This window comes from Anarrhichthys ocellatus, unplaced genomic scaffold (genome assembly GCF_004355925.1).
Source record: "Anarrhichthys ocellatus isolate YVR2014 unplaced genomic scaffold, GSC_Weel_1.0 scaffold1, whole genome shotgun sequence".
In the NCBI taxonomy this organism is placed as follows: Eukaryota; Metazoa; Chordata; class Actinopteri; order Perciformes; family Anarhichadidae; genus Anarrhichthys; species Anarrhichthys ocellatus.
This window is the reverse complement of record NW_022280031.1, coordinates 4521406-4538781: the sequence shown is the minus strand read 5'-3', so window position 1 is coordinate 4538781 and position 17376 is coordinate 4521406. Positions and strand designations below refer to the sequence as shown.

The 17376-nt window shown below is 42.1% G+C and overlaps 3 protein-coding genes across 8 annotated transcripts; 2 read left to right on the top strand and 1 right to left on the bottom strand.

Annotated features, from left to right (window-relative positions):
- Positions 1–1094: 1094 nt before the first annotated feature.
- Positions 1095–9658, top strand: ddi2 (DNA-damage inducible protein 2). Of its 6 annotated transcripts, none has more exons than XM_031854224.1 (10): positions 1095–1182; positions 1337–1510; positions 2509–2638; positions 2900–3211; positions 3316–3442; positions 3673–3800; positions 4177–4305; positions 4824–4927; positions 5056–5248; positions 7158–9658. In XM_031854224.1, the coding sequence occupies exons 2-10, from the start codon at positions 1373–1375 to the stop codon at positions 8618–8620; spliced, it is 2724 nt and encodes a 907-aa protein (XP_031710084.1). In that variant the 5' UTR covers positions 1095–1182; positions 1337–1372; the 3' UTR covers positions 8621–9658. The 6 variants fall into 6 exon arrangements, 5 of the variants coding, with proteins under 5 accessions (XP_031710084.1, XP_031710064.1, XP_031710100.1 ...); XM_031854240.1 differs by adding an exon at positions 6799–6849 and having other exon boundaries at positions 1096–1510; positions 7158–7246; XM_031854213.1 differs by having other exon boundaries at positions 1108–1206.
- A 1597-nt stretch (positions 9659–11255) lies between these two features.
- Positions 11256–14929, top strand: LOC116384605 (rho guanine nucleotide exchange factor 19). The gene is made up of 12 exons (XM_031849433.1): positions 11256–11568; positions 11654–11821; positions 11895–11965; positions 12069–12367; positions 12901–13061; positions 13142–13294; positions 13386–13515; positions 13627–13701; positions 13831–13923; positions 14031–14179; positions 14326–14487; positions 14625–14929. The coding sequence occupies exons 1-12, from the start codon at positions 11354–11356 to the stop codon at positions 14668–14670; spliced, it is 1722 nt and encodes a 573-aa protein (XP_031705293.1). The 5' UTR covers positions 11256–11353; the 3' UTR covers positions 14671–14929.
- cplane2 (ciliogenesis and planar polarity effector 2) lies at positions 14595–17151 on the bottom strand. Its single transcript, XM_031849443.1, has 5 exons — positions 17013–17151; positions 16204–16356; positions 15963–16087; positions 15690–15817; positions 14595–15578 (listed from the first exon to the last, which is right to left on the bottom strand). Exons 1-5 carry the CDS (start codon positions 17125–17127, stop codon positions 15356–15358), a joined length of 744 nt encoding a protein of 247 aa, XP_031705303.1. The 5' UTR covers positions 17128–17151; the 3' UTR covers positions 14595–15355.
- Between the last annotated feature and the right edge of the window lie 225 nt (positions 17152–17376).

Sequence of the window (17376 nt, the reverse complement as noted above, 5' to 3'; positions counted from 1 at the left end):
TAAATGTTTTGTTTGCTGTTAAGCTGAATCTCGTGGGCGGGAATAAGCTTAAATGTAAACAGGCAACAGGAAACGATGGATGTCCGATGGACCTATATGATCACTCGTAAGACAGACTCATGGTCAAATACACCACTCGTGCAATTTAGCTTGTGTGGTGTCTAAATACTGCACCTTTAAAGTTATATTTACATTAAAACATTTGTCATTACTTTGTCACTAGTTGACAGTATTCAATAAGGATCCCACCCCTACCCAGCTCATAAAAGCTTTTGATCTTTCTATTGTTTCATTGATTTATTTATTTTTGCATAAGACTTCAAGTCGATTAAAAGCCTCTGCATGCAGAATGGGATTCATGCACGTTGAAAAAAAACTCAAACTGCGAAAATCCAAAGAAACAGACAGCACTGGACAAAAGATTGTGTGTTCTCCAAACCAAAGACTTTTCTCATAAAAAAAGCAAGAAACAACAGTGGTTCATCATTATTTGTTTCCTGTTCAATGCGCTATGTAAAGCATTTTGAATTGCCTTTCTGGATGAAATGTGCTACATGAATAAACTTTGGATCAGTTAGCTGGTGTACTTTTCTGTTAAGTGAGATCAAATGCAAACCCAAAGTTACAGCACCAACGGTCTACCAAAATAAACAAACCTGTAGAATCCTGCTTTATATTATCTATCTTTTTTATGTACATGTTCTGGACTCTGTCGTGTCATTATGTAGGCTATACCAAACAATAGGCCTACTCAAAACATAACTACGATTAGTTTCATAATATACGCCGACATTGTGTATCAACATGCCACAAACTGAGGGACAGGGAATGACCTACACACACAAACACACACACACACACACACGTGTTTTAGTTCAACTGTATTTGCCGTACTATATATACATATTATATATCCATATGGGTAACACTTTCTAATAATAATTCAAAGTTTCATTGTGTCTTTTCTTGAATGTGTGTAATTTCCAAAGCATCCAGTAGATGGTGGTAATAGCACTCCGGTTTGCAGTGTTTTTGAGATTAGAAGAAACTATTCACGACTTCACATTCTGTATTGCGACATGTCGGAAAAAAAAGCTGGACGAAATGCGGCACAACTGAGCAATACTTAATGTTGTTTAGTTGTTAAAAGAGAAACTGACACACCAGGCGTTTAACCAGGAGGTGAAAAGCAGTCACTGTCTTTCGGTGTAATATCAGTTTCACCTTTTGACGCTTTTTGTACTGAAACACGTATTAAAACTGTGAAAACTAAATAATAATTGGGGTTTCTCCTGTGAAACAACAAGGAACTACACTAAACGCATTCTGTTTGCAGCGGGTTTGTCGAGTGATCCTGACCCAAAAAAAAGCGATGCTGGTCACCGTTTTCTGCGAGCCGAGGGATAGCCCAGAGACCACCTTTGCTCTAGATGTATCCCCAGAGCTGGAGCTGAGAGACTTCATAGCACTTTGTGAACTGGAATCAGGAATCCCAGCTGGGGAAATCCAGGTAAGACCCATGCTAGCTGTAGCCAGATAGCTAACGTAGCTAACGGCTAGCTAGCTCTGACTTGCTAGCATGAATCGGACGTTTGCTGTTTTGCTGGACGGGTTGTTGCGGAACTCCGTTTATCAACCAGCAGACAATTCTGCTGACTTGTGCCCCCGACGGCAATTAACGGTTACAAACGGTCGGCTTGCTGGGTATCCTTAAAATAGATACCGATAACCGAAAATCAAACTAGTGAAGCTAACCGTTAGACTGATTAACATATCGAGGACAAATGTTTTGGCTTAACGATTACGCGAAGTTTACCAAACTGACGTTAACTGGTTTTCTTATCGCTTTATTGTCCCAGATACGTTAATGTTACGTGAACGAGGGTCTAACGTTAACTCATGAGAGAGACGTTATATTGACAGAAATGATCTTCATAAAGTCTTGTTACCCCAACACGTTGAACAGTGATGGTTCATGGGGCGTGTGACTAAAATAATTGTTACATTAATAACAAGTTTTTAAGTTTATTGGGGAAGTGGAGTCATCATAATTTACGTTATTTTACGTTGTATTGGGGCTATGTCCGACAGGTACAGCATTACCTTCAACTCTATTTAGCTTGGGAGCAGTAGTTTTAATTTTGATTGTAGCAAAATAGCATGTATTATGTAAAGAAAATGAGGGGCACAAATTCACCTGAAACAAATACATTGCTACCATCACAGCAATATAGCCTTGTAGTTCTCGGATGTAAGTTTGTTGTTTTGTGTGTCATGTGGACCACTGAATTGGCTAGCCATTGAAACTATAGCCCTAACATCAACAGCTGTCTGGTTTACTTAATGAAAAGTAGATTTAGCAAAAGCAAGTGCCACCTTATGGCTGCAGCATTTTGTAACAACTGTACCATTTGAGCTAATGAGCTAATGTCCACATCCATTACAACAGAAGCAAAACTTCAGTATGATGATGATGTTAAATTGAATTCTGTATTTCTCCATAAACAGATCACACATGTAGAACAGCCCCTAAAAGACCACACTCTTGCCTTGGGGACCTATGGTGTTAAGGATGGAGATGTGGTGGTTCTCAGGCAAGCTGACCGAAGGCCACCACCGACTCAGCCAGCCTTTCCAGGTAACACTCTTTGAAATGATTTAAAAGCTAATAATTTAGATCTGTTTCCAATTTCCTCTTAAGATGCAAATTACTGAATATGAAGGCGGTTTGATGTTTTTGCACAAGAAGACGGGTAATGGGTTGGGGTTTTTAGGCTCTATATATATATATATATATATATATATATATATATAAAAAGGATGAATGCATCATTTATTTAGTGAGTTTTTGTACATGCAAAATGCGTGTCTCTCACCATGTATCCTTTGTGCTCCTCAGGTCTGCCCCATATTGACTTTCGTTCCATCACAATCCCCGGCACCTCTTCTTCAACTAGTAATCGTGGTGCCATAAGGCTGCAACAGCAACAGACTTCACAGCCGCCTCAGCCGCAGTCGCAGCCGCCGCCTCAACAGCAGCCACAGCGCACCGCACAACCGTCCACGCCAATGGCCTTTCGTGGCTCCTCTCCTCAGGGGCTGGATGACCCTGCCTTACTCCAGCAGATGCTTTTATCCAATCCGCATGAGCTTTCACTCCTCAAGGAGCGAAACCCGCCACTTGCTGAGGCCCTGCTGAGCGGAGACTTGGGTAAACAAACAAGAGCTTGCACTGTTACAGGCCACGGTTTCTGTTTCTGGTCTTTTACTTGAGATGTGACGCAGTCGCGTTATTGTAACTGTCTATTTTCTCAGAGCGTTTCACCAAAGTGCTGCAGGAGCAACAGCAGGATCGAGCCAAGAGAGAGCAAGAGAGGATCAGACTTCTGACTGCGGATCCTTTTGATTTGGATGCCCAGGCAAAGATTGAGGAGGACATCAGGTATGGTGTATAGACTATAGATCTGTTGACCACTTGGGAATTTTGATAACACAACATCTTCAGCACGGTCCAGCCTCAGTTTTACTTACGTAACCAGATATTGTTATGCAATCATTTGTAATATGAAGATATTTTTAAAAGATAAAGCAGCTTACTCACGGCAATGAGGCAGCATGTTGTCATTCTTTTTAAAATATCACGTCTTATCCATGCATTTGTGCACATTCCAGGCAGCACAACGTGGAAGAAAACATGACCATTGCAATGGAGGAGGCCCCAGAAAGCTTCGGGCAGGTGGTCATGCTCTACATTAACTGCAAAGTCAATGGGCACCCTGTGAAAGCCTTTGTTGACTCAGGTAATGAGCATCACATTCTGATCCAATCTGTAGTTGTTACAATTTTCTGGCCATGAACAACAATGGTACTTAAATGTTGGTGTGTTATGGTTGAGTTTTTGTTTGTGGCTTAACAGATGAATTAGATTTAGATACTGTACTCGAATAACAAACTGATTGCCATCGGCCTGCATATCTGTAAATTATAATCTGTTTCAGCCGCTTGTATCTGTGATCTCGTTCCCCTTTGTGATATTTACAAGACCAGTTTGACTCTGAACACAAATATGATGCACTAACTGTACTCTCTGGATTTACACAGCCTTGTATTCATTGCACAGGCTTTTTTTGGTTAGAAACAATCATTTAGTAGAGCCCTGACGTTCCTTGTTTTTAGGAGCCCAGATGACCATCATGAGCCAAGCGTGTGCTGAGCGCTGTAACATCATGCGGCTGGTGGACCGTCGCTGGTCCGGAATTGCCAAGGGAGTGGGCACCCAGAAGATCATTGGCAGAGTTCACTTGGGTGAGTGTGTTTCTTTTTGTGAAGTATTTTTTTGGAGCAACACTATTATAATGTCAAACTAGTCCCTAGCAAAACATTAAGGTATGATATTTCTGTCAACACTTACCAACAGTCAGACGAACTCTGCATGCAGTTTGAAACGGTTGGATAGCCTAGCTTAGCACAATTGCTCTATGTCTTTGAGTCCACTTCCTATTCACATTTATCCATGGTTATGGTTTAATTAAGTGTTGATTATGTTGTACAATGTGTGGGTATGAAATGGCTCAGAAGGAAACACTGTCAACGCAGTTTCTCAAATACAAAGTAAATACTTGCAGATATCCACAAACGAGCTTACCATTCAATGTACCTTTTTTAAAACTGCACGCAGAGATATAAAATGTGCCAGAGATGATCCGACTCTGAGTAGACAGAATCATTTTCCCTTGATCTCTTCCTTTTGCCTCCATTTTTAATTATCTGCACGACGTTTCTTGTGTAGTTTTGAATTGTGTCGTCTTGTTGCACTCATGTAGCTCAGGTCCAGATAGAGGGGGACTTCCTTCCGTGTTCTTTCTCCATCTTGGAGGACCAGCCGATGGACATGCTGCTTGGCCTGGATATGCTGAAGAGACATCAGGTGTGAGCCCTAATTCATCTGATCATTAATTGCATGTTAGAGGTTTCCATTTTCTGTTCTCTGTTCACTGAATGTACAAGACAGTTGAAGAATGTCTGTGAGCATTATTTGTCCTAAATTTCTTGTAGTGTTCGATCGACCTGAAGAAGAACACGCTCCTAATAGGCACCACGGGCACCGAGACTCACTTCCTGCCTGAGGCAGAGCTGCCAGAGTGTGCCCGGCTGGCATACGGACCGGAGGGGCACGACGACGCCCGTCCAGACGAGCTAGCGGACAGAGAACTGGCAGAGGCACTTCAGAGGTCAATACAGGAGAGCGGTAAGAAACAGTCTCTCATCTCTGCACTTCAGCCTGTTCTCGGCTCAGTTAGAACCACATGTGCATGCGCCACTTAAAGCTTCTTACTCTCAACCCCCATTTATGCAGTCATCTTAAATTTCAGTCACATGATCACTTAATGTCATCGCCTCAGCAAATTACATAATGCTTTAGAATAAGATGAGGTCGGGAAATTGAGAGATGTCCGTCAGTAAAATCTAAGCAAAAAGATAAATGAGTTCTTTGCTGAGATCAAGCTTCTTAAAGGGAAAGGCTGATTGTGTTTGGCTTGTTTATGTATGTAGAGGGGCCTTTGGCACATACATAATAGTATGTGAAAGGCACATACTATTATTATTATTATTATTCGAAACTATTTCTATGTGATGGTTATTTAATGAACACTTCATTACCAATCTTTATCTCTATACGATAGTAAATTAGCAGACGTACCACAGAACAGTCTCGGTCTAGGCCTTTGCCTAGTTTTTAGCTGCTCTTTGTGGCTGTGATGTTGTCGTCATTTACCGTGTTTTTAAACGCATATCGAGAGGAACTTTGGAGAAAACACTGAAGCACCAATAGCGCTGATGGCTCCACTATAAGCAATCAGTGCTAATCAATAGCACTGAGCCGGATTGTGTCTCGTTGCAGAAGGTCAGCATGGACTGTTACATTTAGTCAGATTCTATCGGAAGGAGTTTGAGAACAGCAAGTGAAATGGACATCTAGTGCCAGTAAAAATGGAGGTGGGGGACTATCTTACACAGTAAATCAGTGAGATAGCAGCAGCACTATAGTATTGCATTTCATTTTTCAGAGGATAAAAAAAACACCTTTTTTGACTGAAAATGTGAGTTTATTTCATTAAGAATTGTTCGTGGTCTAGCAGGTATTTATTTTACTGGATCAACACAGCAGACATCCTTGACCGGTTGCTTTTTCTGTTAACAGTTTAAACACACACTGTCACATTATTTAAGCATCTGTCCGAGGTTGACTGTAAGCAGGAAGTGGCGCCTTCTCCACCAGTTGGTGTGTTGTAGCTTTTGAGATGGTCAAAACACAATCATGCAAGTGTTTCCCTTTTTAATGCTTTTCAAGGCTTCCATTAACACTCGTGCTATTGCCATTGATACACATAGTCTTTGTTATTGTTTCTATCAGCCAGTAATGGCTGCACATAGCAAATAGAATTCAAACAAAAAGCAGCAGCAATAAAGTTTCAGAGAATTTTCGGTGACTCTTTGTTACAGCAGCGATATTGGGGAAAGAGGCAATCCTCCACTGGAGAAGAGGCATCAATCAGTCTGGATTTGATTATCATGGTTGAGGGATTTTCCTCAAATGTCCTTCTAACTTCATCTCAATTGAGTTTCCTGAGGTTCAGTGACGGGTTATGTGATTACACTGTGACCTCTCTGTTCGGACACTTCTCACGTGTGTGTGTGAAAAGGCTTTTAGGTTGATGCATGCTCTGTGTGTGTGACTGCTAACTTTCTCCATCCCTTTGCATGATGTGTGTGGTGTGCGCTCTAACCCCTGAGCAGGACAGCACTGATGCATTTGGAGACAGCTGGAGAGAGAGACCTACCAACCAGGTACTGCAAATTCATAAGTCCATTGCGAGTGCTAAGTCCATTGCTATTTATGTCTTTTATTTTGCTGTTTTGCTGCTGGATTGTTTAAGTGATGTACTTTTGTTTCTAAGTATTCATGTATTTGTAACTGTTTATCATAGGAAAAAGTAGCACAGGTCACAAACTATCTAAATGCACACACCGGGTATTCATGAATAACACAACATATTTGCTTTAGGTTGTTTCCTTAAATGCGTATTACCCAAAGTAATGCTTCCAGAGGTGTCCACACACTGTCTCACTCCCGGTTGTATTTTCTCTTACAATAGACACTGCAGATGGACGAACTACCTCACCGCAGCCCCCACCATTTACATTACCCAGAACCTTAGACCAAGCGTCCTCATCCACCTCCTCTTCCCAAAGCCCTTCCTCTGGCCAGCCCCAAACCCTGGTTCGCTGTCAGTCTGACCCGGCCGCCATGGAGCAGGCCTCAGCACTAGGGCTGTGCCATGACCAACCTGGCCGCCAGGGGCTTCCTCAGCCTTCTTGCTCAGCAGAGGATGCTGGTTTTACACCGAATCAGGTCCACCCTCAACCTCTGCCTGTCCATACTGACTCCAAAGTGCCCCCTGTGCCCAGTCCCCCAACAGACGTCCTCCGTACATGTACCCCTCCCGCGGAGGTCCAGCCTGGCCACACAGAGGGGAATACTGAATCAGATGAGGTGATGAACAGCCCCGTGCTCCCCCATCCTGAGGAACTTTCCCCCATTCAACCCATGGAGCAGGAGGCCACTGAGTCGTACACCGCTGATGCCACAGAAGCCTGTCTGAGTGTTCTGAGCCAACCGGACTCTGTTGAAATGGAGTCCCCCACTGCCTCCCAGGGCAAGATGTCGTCTGAGAGGGACCAGCCTGAAGGAGAGCACTGCTCCAGCTCCGACAGCATCCCGTCGCTGGCAGCCGCTCTGATGGAACTTCACGAGCTGCTGGTATCCAACAACCGCGCTCGGTCCCAAAACCGCAGCGCCTCCTGCTCCCCCTCACACCCACTCAAACAGGAAACGGAGGAAGTGTCCCCCGAGCCGTGTACCCCCATGCCCGAAAACACCCAGCGGATCTCCTCTACTGCCATCTCAGCCGGTGCAGAACCAAACGATGCCAAAGCCAACCATGCTGCTGCTGTGTCTGATGAGGGACCATCGAAGTGTCTTGTGCCTGACCTCTCTGGCCAGGATACAGCAGAGACTGTGGAGGGACAAGGACCACCGCAGTGTCCAGATGGCTCCGTCGAGAGGAGGGCAGATAGGTGCGGGCAAGATGACGCAAATAACATCAGCCGTTTTGAGCCTGAGCCTGAGGTTCCTCCTGATCCGGCAGGGGACCTGGAGTTCAGGGAACCTCCTGAGGGACAGCAGGGGAGAGGGGTTGCAGACGGACGAGCCTCTGGCACAAACACCCCAGACACTCCTGGCCTCCAAACTGAGGACACTTTTCTCAGCCCCCTGTCCATGGCAGTGGGCTCACCTGAGGAAGTCTCTAGCGCCTCCTCCCCCTCTTCCCCTCCACTTGCTCAGGCTCCCCAGCTTACACCTCCAGCCCCACTTCTCCCTTCTCCGCATCCCTTTATAGAACAATTTCCAGCTGAGCACATCCAGAGAATCCAGGCAGCAGGGTTTTCTGCCAGGGAGGCTGCAGAGGCACTGGAACAAGCCCATGGGGTTGTGGAGCTAGCTCTGCTGGCACTACTAGCCCGCAGTATCACTGTGCCCACCAAGACTCATAACTAGTCATGCGAGTCCTTAGCCTCCCAATTCAGCATCTGTGTTATTTATACCTTGTTACAGAACCCGATGTCTCAGTCCCTTCTTAGCAGGGAGCACGTATAAACACAGGGAAATGCTGTCTCTTGGTTCGTCGTACAGAATATCCAAGAACAAAAAAGGACAACTGGTAATACGTTTCTGGATATTGCAGATATGTGAGGTGTGTTTGCATGCAGATGTTTTGGGTGGCCACCCATTTCATTGGTTTTTAGAAATTTGGTATGGTAGATTGATTTATTTTTTCTTGTTTTATCGTCCAACGTTGACACATTAAATGCCCAATGTATGATTGATTGATTATTTAGCCACTGAACATTATTATAATTTCACCTTTAATATGTTTCATAAAATTATTGTCTAAGTTGTGGAGCATCAATAAAAAAACCTTAAAGTGGAGTAGCGTTAGTCCTACTCACCGTTCCAGAATAACACTGGTGAGCTGTAGATCATTCAGCACAAATATGGATATTTGAAGCTGATGAATAAAGCACCGTGTTGATGTTTATGTTCGTAGCCCCTTCACAATGATGGAAAAGCTACAGTGTGGGAACTGTAACAGTTCAGAAGGGCTACTTTTCAAATCATTTCTCCAGATAAGTGGAAGCCACATTTATCACACCAAAATATCAATAGCCACAAGTGAGTTTGTGTTCAGAGATGGCATTTTTCGATTCAGTATGTGTATTACAGAAGGTTTATTGTACTGTATGTATTATGTTCCACAGTTGGAACATTTTGCAATGTGTAGTTACAAAACTGTTTGTAGCTCCTGTTCAGAAAGTCCTTTTTATTTTGTGTCAAATCCTCAGTGTGTGTTCATACCTTAAGCCCATCTATTTTCATTTGTAATCTGTTAGAATATTGCCATGTCAATACATCATATATCAAGGATTTTAATGGTTTTATTTGAGTCATATTCCAACAATATTCAGACGATTGAATTATCTACTTTTATCTTGTATGAAATTTTAAATTGCAAATAAAATGGAGCTAGTATTTGTACACTGTGTGAATTCACTTTTTTACTTCCTCCTAAGTAAGTCTGATTAGAGCTGCACTTGAATAATCATGTCATAAAATAATTTCTGTATATAAACAGTGGCAGCAACGACAAAATCAATTTACCCAACCACACCAGGGCTGCAGTCAGAAGTCCTTTTTGCTTAGGAAGGTTCCTGACTGAGTGAAATGACCCGGCAGTATCTAAGTGGCCGCCATGATAAGAGCTGTTCGAATTCTCTAAATGCTCAGGAAAGGGGCTTCAATGCGTCCTTTATTAGCTCCTTTAGCAAAGGAAAGTAGATAATTCTGCCCCACAATTCCTTGCGGCGGAAACATTTAAGGTGACTCACCATTCGGCCGTCCATGAAAACAAACGATATGCCTATCTTGAACAGGTTTAACAATTATACTCATACAGTCATAAACTAATGGGATTTATGTTGATGAAAATGAACAGACGGTTCATTTTGTGTGTTTATTTACCTCGACCATGTAACAAATCTGTTTAAAAAAAAAAAAAATGCGAAGTAAAAGGAACAGTAAATATACCAAACTGTCGAACAAATTCTCGTTCTCAATAACAAGAAGCATCCATAAAAAAACAAAAACAAGCTAGGCCTATGATATGATAGCAAAATATAACCAAACCGTTGAATCTACATTATTGCACAAAGGATAAATTGATATTGAACAGTTCATTGATGCACATGAGTGAATTGTTTCTACTGAAGCAGTGTTGATCATTAAGTGTGACAGCAGCAGGAAGGAAGGAGCTGAAGCATCCTCTCACAGAAGGAGCTCTTTATAAAGCCTGTATGCAATTGGGTATCGGATTTCATGGGATCATGTTTTAGTTGCCCTTTTTGTAGTCCTTCGTTGTAGTTTCACCATGGCGGACCTACGTCAGTGACATCCGCTGTCGCATCATGACGTAGCTTAGTGAAAGTGGAGTCGGATTCTCTGAACACCACGTTGTCTTTTCCAAACTCCTCATGAATTCTCCTTCACATCTTTTCCTTGAACCCATGACGTTTTCCTTAAAGGTCAAGGAAAAGTGGTTAGGAATAGACGTTAGGTCATTTTTTGACTTTTCGACTGCAGCCCAAGTGTTTGATACAGCAGGAAACAAACAGTGAATGCAACAATACATGCACTACTAACGCATGTCAAACTGCGACTTTGTAACGTTACTGACAATTTACATTCAAAGCAAAATGTTTCTCCAGATTAATGGTTCATTTTATGTTTTTGAGGTGTTCACAAACCACCAACCAGTTTTTTCCCCAACTGTGAGAAGCTCTTCCATTTCCTTAGTGCCATGCATTGTGGGAAAATGGTGTCACCAATTGTATTTTTTCCCTATCTGAATTTCCCATAGCCAAAGGTGATTGTTTTGTTCAACTAAAAACCCCAAATATTACATTTACCACCATAAAAAACCAGCAGGCCACCATTCAGTCAGTTTGAAGTATACTGAGATGGGGAAAAAGCTAGCGTAAGAAAAGCAGATTGCTAGAAGCTTGAAAAAAAAAAAAAAGAGCCACACCTGGTTCCAGTTTGTGTGATTGCTGCTCAGACTGCATATGAGGGTGTAGCTCTGGGATAAACAGCCACTTTTCTGACTTGTTCAGGGTTTTAAAAGAAAGAGTCTTGGGGGCAGCTTCATGTGAGAGAACAGTTCCAAACAGACGCATTATGGCTGAATTTGACAGCACAAATGAAAACAGCCACTGTTTGAAGAGCAGCTGTATCACTAATCTGCACTGCTACTTTGGAGATAGTCCTACAGTGAATAATTTGATTTCACAGATACAAACCATAAGGACAAGAGAGGCGCAATCCAACAGCGCTCAGGACTGTGGAGGTCTTGGTGAGAGCAGTGACTCTGTCAACCAGCTTGAGGATTGCAGGTAAGGACCACATGGTGCCTCTAGAAAATGTCAGTAAACTTTGTGTGTAGGATTATGATGAATAAATGTATTTGCCCTTTTTTAGTCCTCCCACAGACATATCTTCAGCTCTCCGGTCAGTAGCTTTAATGCCAAAATTGGATTTGAAAGAAATACTCAGTCCACATAGGCTCAAGCTGTTCTCAGGACCTGGACTTAAGGAGGACTATCACATTTTGTCTCCATTAGATGATCAGGATAAAAGTACAGACGGGTAAGAGAGGCTTTAAATCTTTATGCGCTTTAAAATCTTTCATACTTTTAACTAAATGTGGCCTGCTCAACAGACTCGGGGCAGCAGATCCAGCTGAGGAGGAAGAACTGAGTGTATCGTTCCAGTCAAAGTTCATTCATCGTTGTGAGTTTACCTTTTTCTTTGGGCCTTGTTGTCGGTCACTGAATAGTGTAACAATTACAGGAATGTAAAGTGCCTTGTCTGCATTTCTTCCTTTGCTCTGCAGTCCCACTGTATCAGGACTACTTTCTGCAGGCGCTGAACGATGATCTGCAAAGACTGAACAAGACCTTTGAGTCTGGTCAGATAACACCCCGACATCTGTCTGGTGTGCAGTCTCTATTTGCTGCTCAATGCTTCTCTGTGGCAACATCCCTTCAATTACACCCTCCGGAAGCGACTCAGTCCCCACCTTCACCTCAACCTGTCAGGGCGACTCCATGTACCCTTTGGCAAGATCTAGAAGAGGTGAAGGAATCTGGTCTGCTCAGCATCTTGCCAACCAGGGAGATTCGCCTTCAGGAGGTGTGGAAAGCTTTATATTTCATGTTTTAAACTTCATTATGACCAGTATGTTGCATTCTAGAGCAGTCTTCTCTAATTAAAACCAAGTGATATTAAAATTACAAATAGGATTATTTAAAAAATGAACAAGACAGAAGAGTAGAAAAATGATTGTCCTTGTGACACTGTAATCCTCATTAAACCAGAAAACTAATGTGGAGGGACAACTACTCTATTTAGCACTAGTCTCAGTTTAAGTGTTAATACAGTATATAGGCTGTACTTGTGTATTACAGGATGAGTCTGATGTTTGTATGTTAACAAATCCCAGGAAAAGACTTGAGTGTATCTCTTAATACTCTCTGGTGCGTACGGCCTCTGCATCCATTCCTCTTTAAAGGCTCACTAACTTCATAAACGACATTTTCAACGACTCGTACACGTTATGCATTTTTAACAATGGAGGTTTATGACCGAGAGGAATAAGCTTTGACTACACGGGCAGTACCTGTTGGTAGGATTAATTCTTGTTCTCTCGTTTTCCTCCTCTGAAGACGATGTTTGAGTTAATCGGCTCTGAAGCGTCGTACCTAAGGAGCCTTGGAGTTGCTGTCAATCATTTCTATGCATCGAAGGCACTGAAACAGACCCTGACTCAAATGGAGCATCACATTTTGTTTTCCAACATTCGTGGCGTGATGGCAGCCAGTGATAAGTGAGAGCTCCACATACCTGTAATTAGTTTGAACTGGTTTTGTGAGTGTGTATGCTGAGCTGGTGTCTTCCTGTCTCTAGATTTTTCATAGATCTGGAAAAACGACTGACAGAGGGTGTGTCAATATCTCAGGTCGGAGACATTGTGCTGCAGCACTGCTCCAAGTTCCACAGCCTCTATGTGCCGTATGTGACGAACATGATGTACCAAGAGCGTCTTTTCAGCCATCTTCTGTAAGTCTCTGTTCTGTACTGCTAGCCTACTCGCCACACCAACCAATAAGACCTATTCAATGGTATCTCTGTTTTCTTTTTTTTTTCCAAGGCAGCAGAACAGAGACTTTCTGAATTCACTCAAGGAGCTTGAGAGTGACCCAGTGTGTCAAAGACAGCGCCTGAAGTCATTCATTGTCCTTCCCTTTCAGAGAATTACTCGTATTAAACTCCTCCTCGAGGTAGGCATCTGATGATATTTGAATCATATTCATCCAAATGTATATTTTGAACTTGTATGACACGTTACAAAAGTCCACCAAAGGCTTCTGTTGGGTTTTCCTTCATTTCAGAGCATCCTGAAGCTGACTGAACCAGACTCTGACTCAATTTCAAATCTTAAAAAAGCAATAAAAGCGATCCATGAGGTAATGCAGTTTTACATTCAAGTGTTCAAAGCTGCACATTCATACTAAGACAGAACTGAACAGAGGAATGAGCTTGTTATTGGAAGTGAGCTGATGAATTGCCATTTAAACTATCTTTGCTCTGACCAGATGGTGACAGAGTGCAACAATCGGGTCCGAGAAATGAAACAAATTGAGGAACTGGTCTGCCTGGAAATGCTGCTGGACTTTGGCAAAGTTAAGGTGACAAGTGTCCTTTTGTTTCGCTCAAACTAAATTCATTGCTATCTGCAGGTTACATAAGGGAATAAAGTCTGCGACGCATTCTAACTGCCTCTTCCTCCGTCCAGTTAGTCCCTCTGGTTGTAAGCGGGCGTTTTCTGGTGCACCAGGGTCCCATGAGACAGCTGACTGTGGAGGCCACTTACCGCCCAAGAATGTCATTCATGAGTATCTACCTCCACCTCTTCAATGACCTTTTGATCATCTCCTCGAAAAAGTATTTCACCAGATTGCAAACTGGTGCAATTAACTACCGATTTTAATTTTTAACACCACAACCTAATTTCTTATTTGGTAATTCACTGAATTGTCCTCACATTGTTTGCCTTCAAACCACTGTTTTCTCTCTCTGCAACATGTCAGGGCTCCGATGTTCACAGTTATGGATCATGCATCGGCCTCACATGTGCACGTTCAACATCTGAAGGCTGAGGTCCTGGGTCTACCCCCAAACTCCTTCCTGTTGCATCTCTCCCAGTGTCACACCGGACACCCGACCGCCATGATACTTGTTGCAAACACAAGGTACAGGTTTTTTTTTTTTTTTTTTTTCTTCCCTTTTTTTTTTTTTTTTTTTTTTTTTTTTTTTTTTAAATGACTAATGCATCTCCTGAAGCAGCCATTCATCTATCTGGGATTCTTGTCTGATTTATATTTCGCAGGTCCGATAAAGAGGAGTGGATGAATGCGCTGTCGTCTAAACAGTGATGGAAACATGATTCTATACAAAACAAACTAATGCCGTTTTTAACTTGCACATTACTAATGCATTTTAATAATTTGTTAACTTTATATACACTTGACCGCACTTAATAATTTTGATAATGGCACCATACATGACAATAAGGATTCCAACATGCACTGAGATTGTCACAATAAACCAACACGCATGTAAGGGGATGTTTTGGGGTTTTTTATATTGTGAATATAGTTTTTCACTTGTATTAAAATGACTTATTTTAAGCAATGTGCCTTTTTTTATTTCTTTTTTTTTTTTTTAAATGACTGTCACATCAGCCTAATACAACAAACGCATGCTTTAACTGAGTAAAGATATTAACAAGAGAACTTGACATAAGCAGCCCCTGTTCATCTCAATATTGAATACAATATCTCTCAGTGGCCGATATTTTGATTGTGTGTTGGTGCACACCTTTACACATGGGGAGTTCTTAATCTATGGCAGGAGACTCTAATGAGCCTGCAGTTGACTTAAGGAAGAGGAGCAAATCTGAATGGTTAGTTGAACACATCTGGTCTAGGCAGCACACAAAATCTGACTTTTGTATTTCAGTTTGTGGGTTGGTAGGCACTCCTGATACGCTGCTGTTTGTGCACAAGCACTGAGAAAGTTCTTTTTTTTTTTTTTTTTCTCTCTCCATAATATGTCCACTTAAAGTAGAGTCCCTGTGTCCTGCTGTGAACGACGGTTGGCTGATCCAGCTGTAACACAGTCCTGATGCCACAGGTTCTCCGCTAGGCAGTTGAGAAGTGGGGCTACGTCAACCAGCCCGTCACTGACCTCCCCGCCCACGCGCAGCACTCGTAACTTCCACGTCTCCTGGAAGTCCCTCACGTCTCTCTCTGGCACATCACAGTGCATGAAAAGGTCAAATCTGAAGGAAACCTTGAGGACAAATGCTCATCTCTGTATTGATATAGTGGCTATAACTGTCAGAAAATCAACATTCAAGTTTTAAAAAAAAAAAAAAAAAACAAGAGGATACTTGGTGCCAACCACCAATTTCACAGATGTCCCAGTCCATTTAGCAATTTGATTTGACAAATCATCAAAAGATGTTCTGTCAGTGAAGGAGAATAGGAAAAGGACGGCATCCACCTGCTCCTTACAGGCCTGGAAGACACGGAACAGTGACTTTACAAAACGTTTGGTAGGTGGTGTTAGGGTATTTATTTTGATATAGAATAATGTGAGCGTAGTCATTTTTCTGTTATAACTCAATACAATGCGTTTTGTGAAAACACTGTTTTATACATACTGGAAGCAAATGGTCAAATCTACGCAAGGTGTTCTCTCCACAGTCCCACAGCTGCAGCCGGAAGAAAAGCACTCTACCATTCTCTCTCAACTTCACGGGCCAGTACACCACCGTGGTTTCAATACCTTGAGGAAAAGATTCATTGAACGAATATTTGTGCGATCTCATTAGCCTTTAGGTTGAAGAGTTGATTGTGTAATTCCTTCTAAAAGCAACTGACTCGCATTGATTGTGGACCTACCTGTGGTTTCATAGTGCAAGTTAGGAATATTCAGGCCTGCAAGACGTGCAGCGAGAGCAGTTTTCCCGACTCCACTCTTGCCAGAGATGAAGATCTTATAGTGAACTGTGTCCACAGCTACATGTGGGGGCATCACTGGAGACTCCAAGAGGCCTGTAAAACAAGTTTGAAAAGGGCCGTCTAAATATTTACTTCTGTGTACTGCTTGGAATTCATACTTTCTACATGGACCTACATGATGTGCTGGTCAAAGATCACAGTGCAACGCTTAAAAGTACGGTGTTAATATTCTACATGACAGCATGGACACAGCAAAAAGTCTCTTATTTTATACAAATCTTGGATGTCTAAAACAATAATTAAAACACAAACAATCTTAGGCTGTTTTGTTATGTCATCTTGTTTTTAGTGATTTCATGTGGATTGTGCAGTAAAACGGTACACTAAAACACTGAGTCAGGCTTGTATCTTATTTTCTTTACATTGTTCTGATTTATTTGTTTAGCCTCAATATAGTGTTTGCAAATGCTACCAACTCTCCCTACATCTAGGGTTCATAATGACAAAACCAACATGTCTTTAAAAATATTTAAAATAGTGTCCCACTCAAATTATGATGAAATTAGAATAAACGTATCTTGTTAAGTATGATAAGTAGCAGCATGTTGAACGTTTTCTTAGTTTCAAATATGTAACAGTTACTGTAGAACAAATTTCCTGAAATACTTTGTGTCATCAAAGCCCGGGTAACACGTGCTGCATTTGAAAATCCATTATTTAACAAAGACGTAACAGTTTATTTGTCATACCGAAGTTTTTCCGTCTCTTCTTGTGTATAATTTTGCTGAAATATTCTTTGCTGTCTTTACATTGATGCCAGTCAGCTACTACGATTGATCCGGAGGAAGGAGCAGCTTGAGCCATGTTGTTATCGCTCGTGACGCTGCTCAGCTACAGTTAGCATCACACTGCTGACGTCAGTTTATTTAATCAAACAAGTCAGACTGGAGCGGAACAAGACAGCCCGTTAAACCGGTGTTAGTGTTACAATAAACAGTCTTTTCTCATCATAAAGTGCTTTAATAATATAAATTATTGTCGCCAAATAGCATTTGAAGCATCAAAGTGCAGCCAGCTGACAAAAACTTCCATAAACAAAGCGTCTCCATGGGC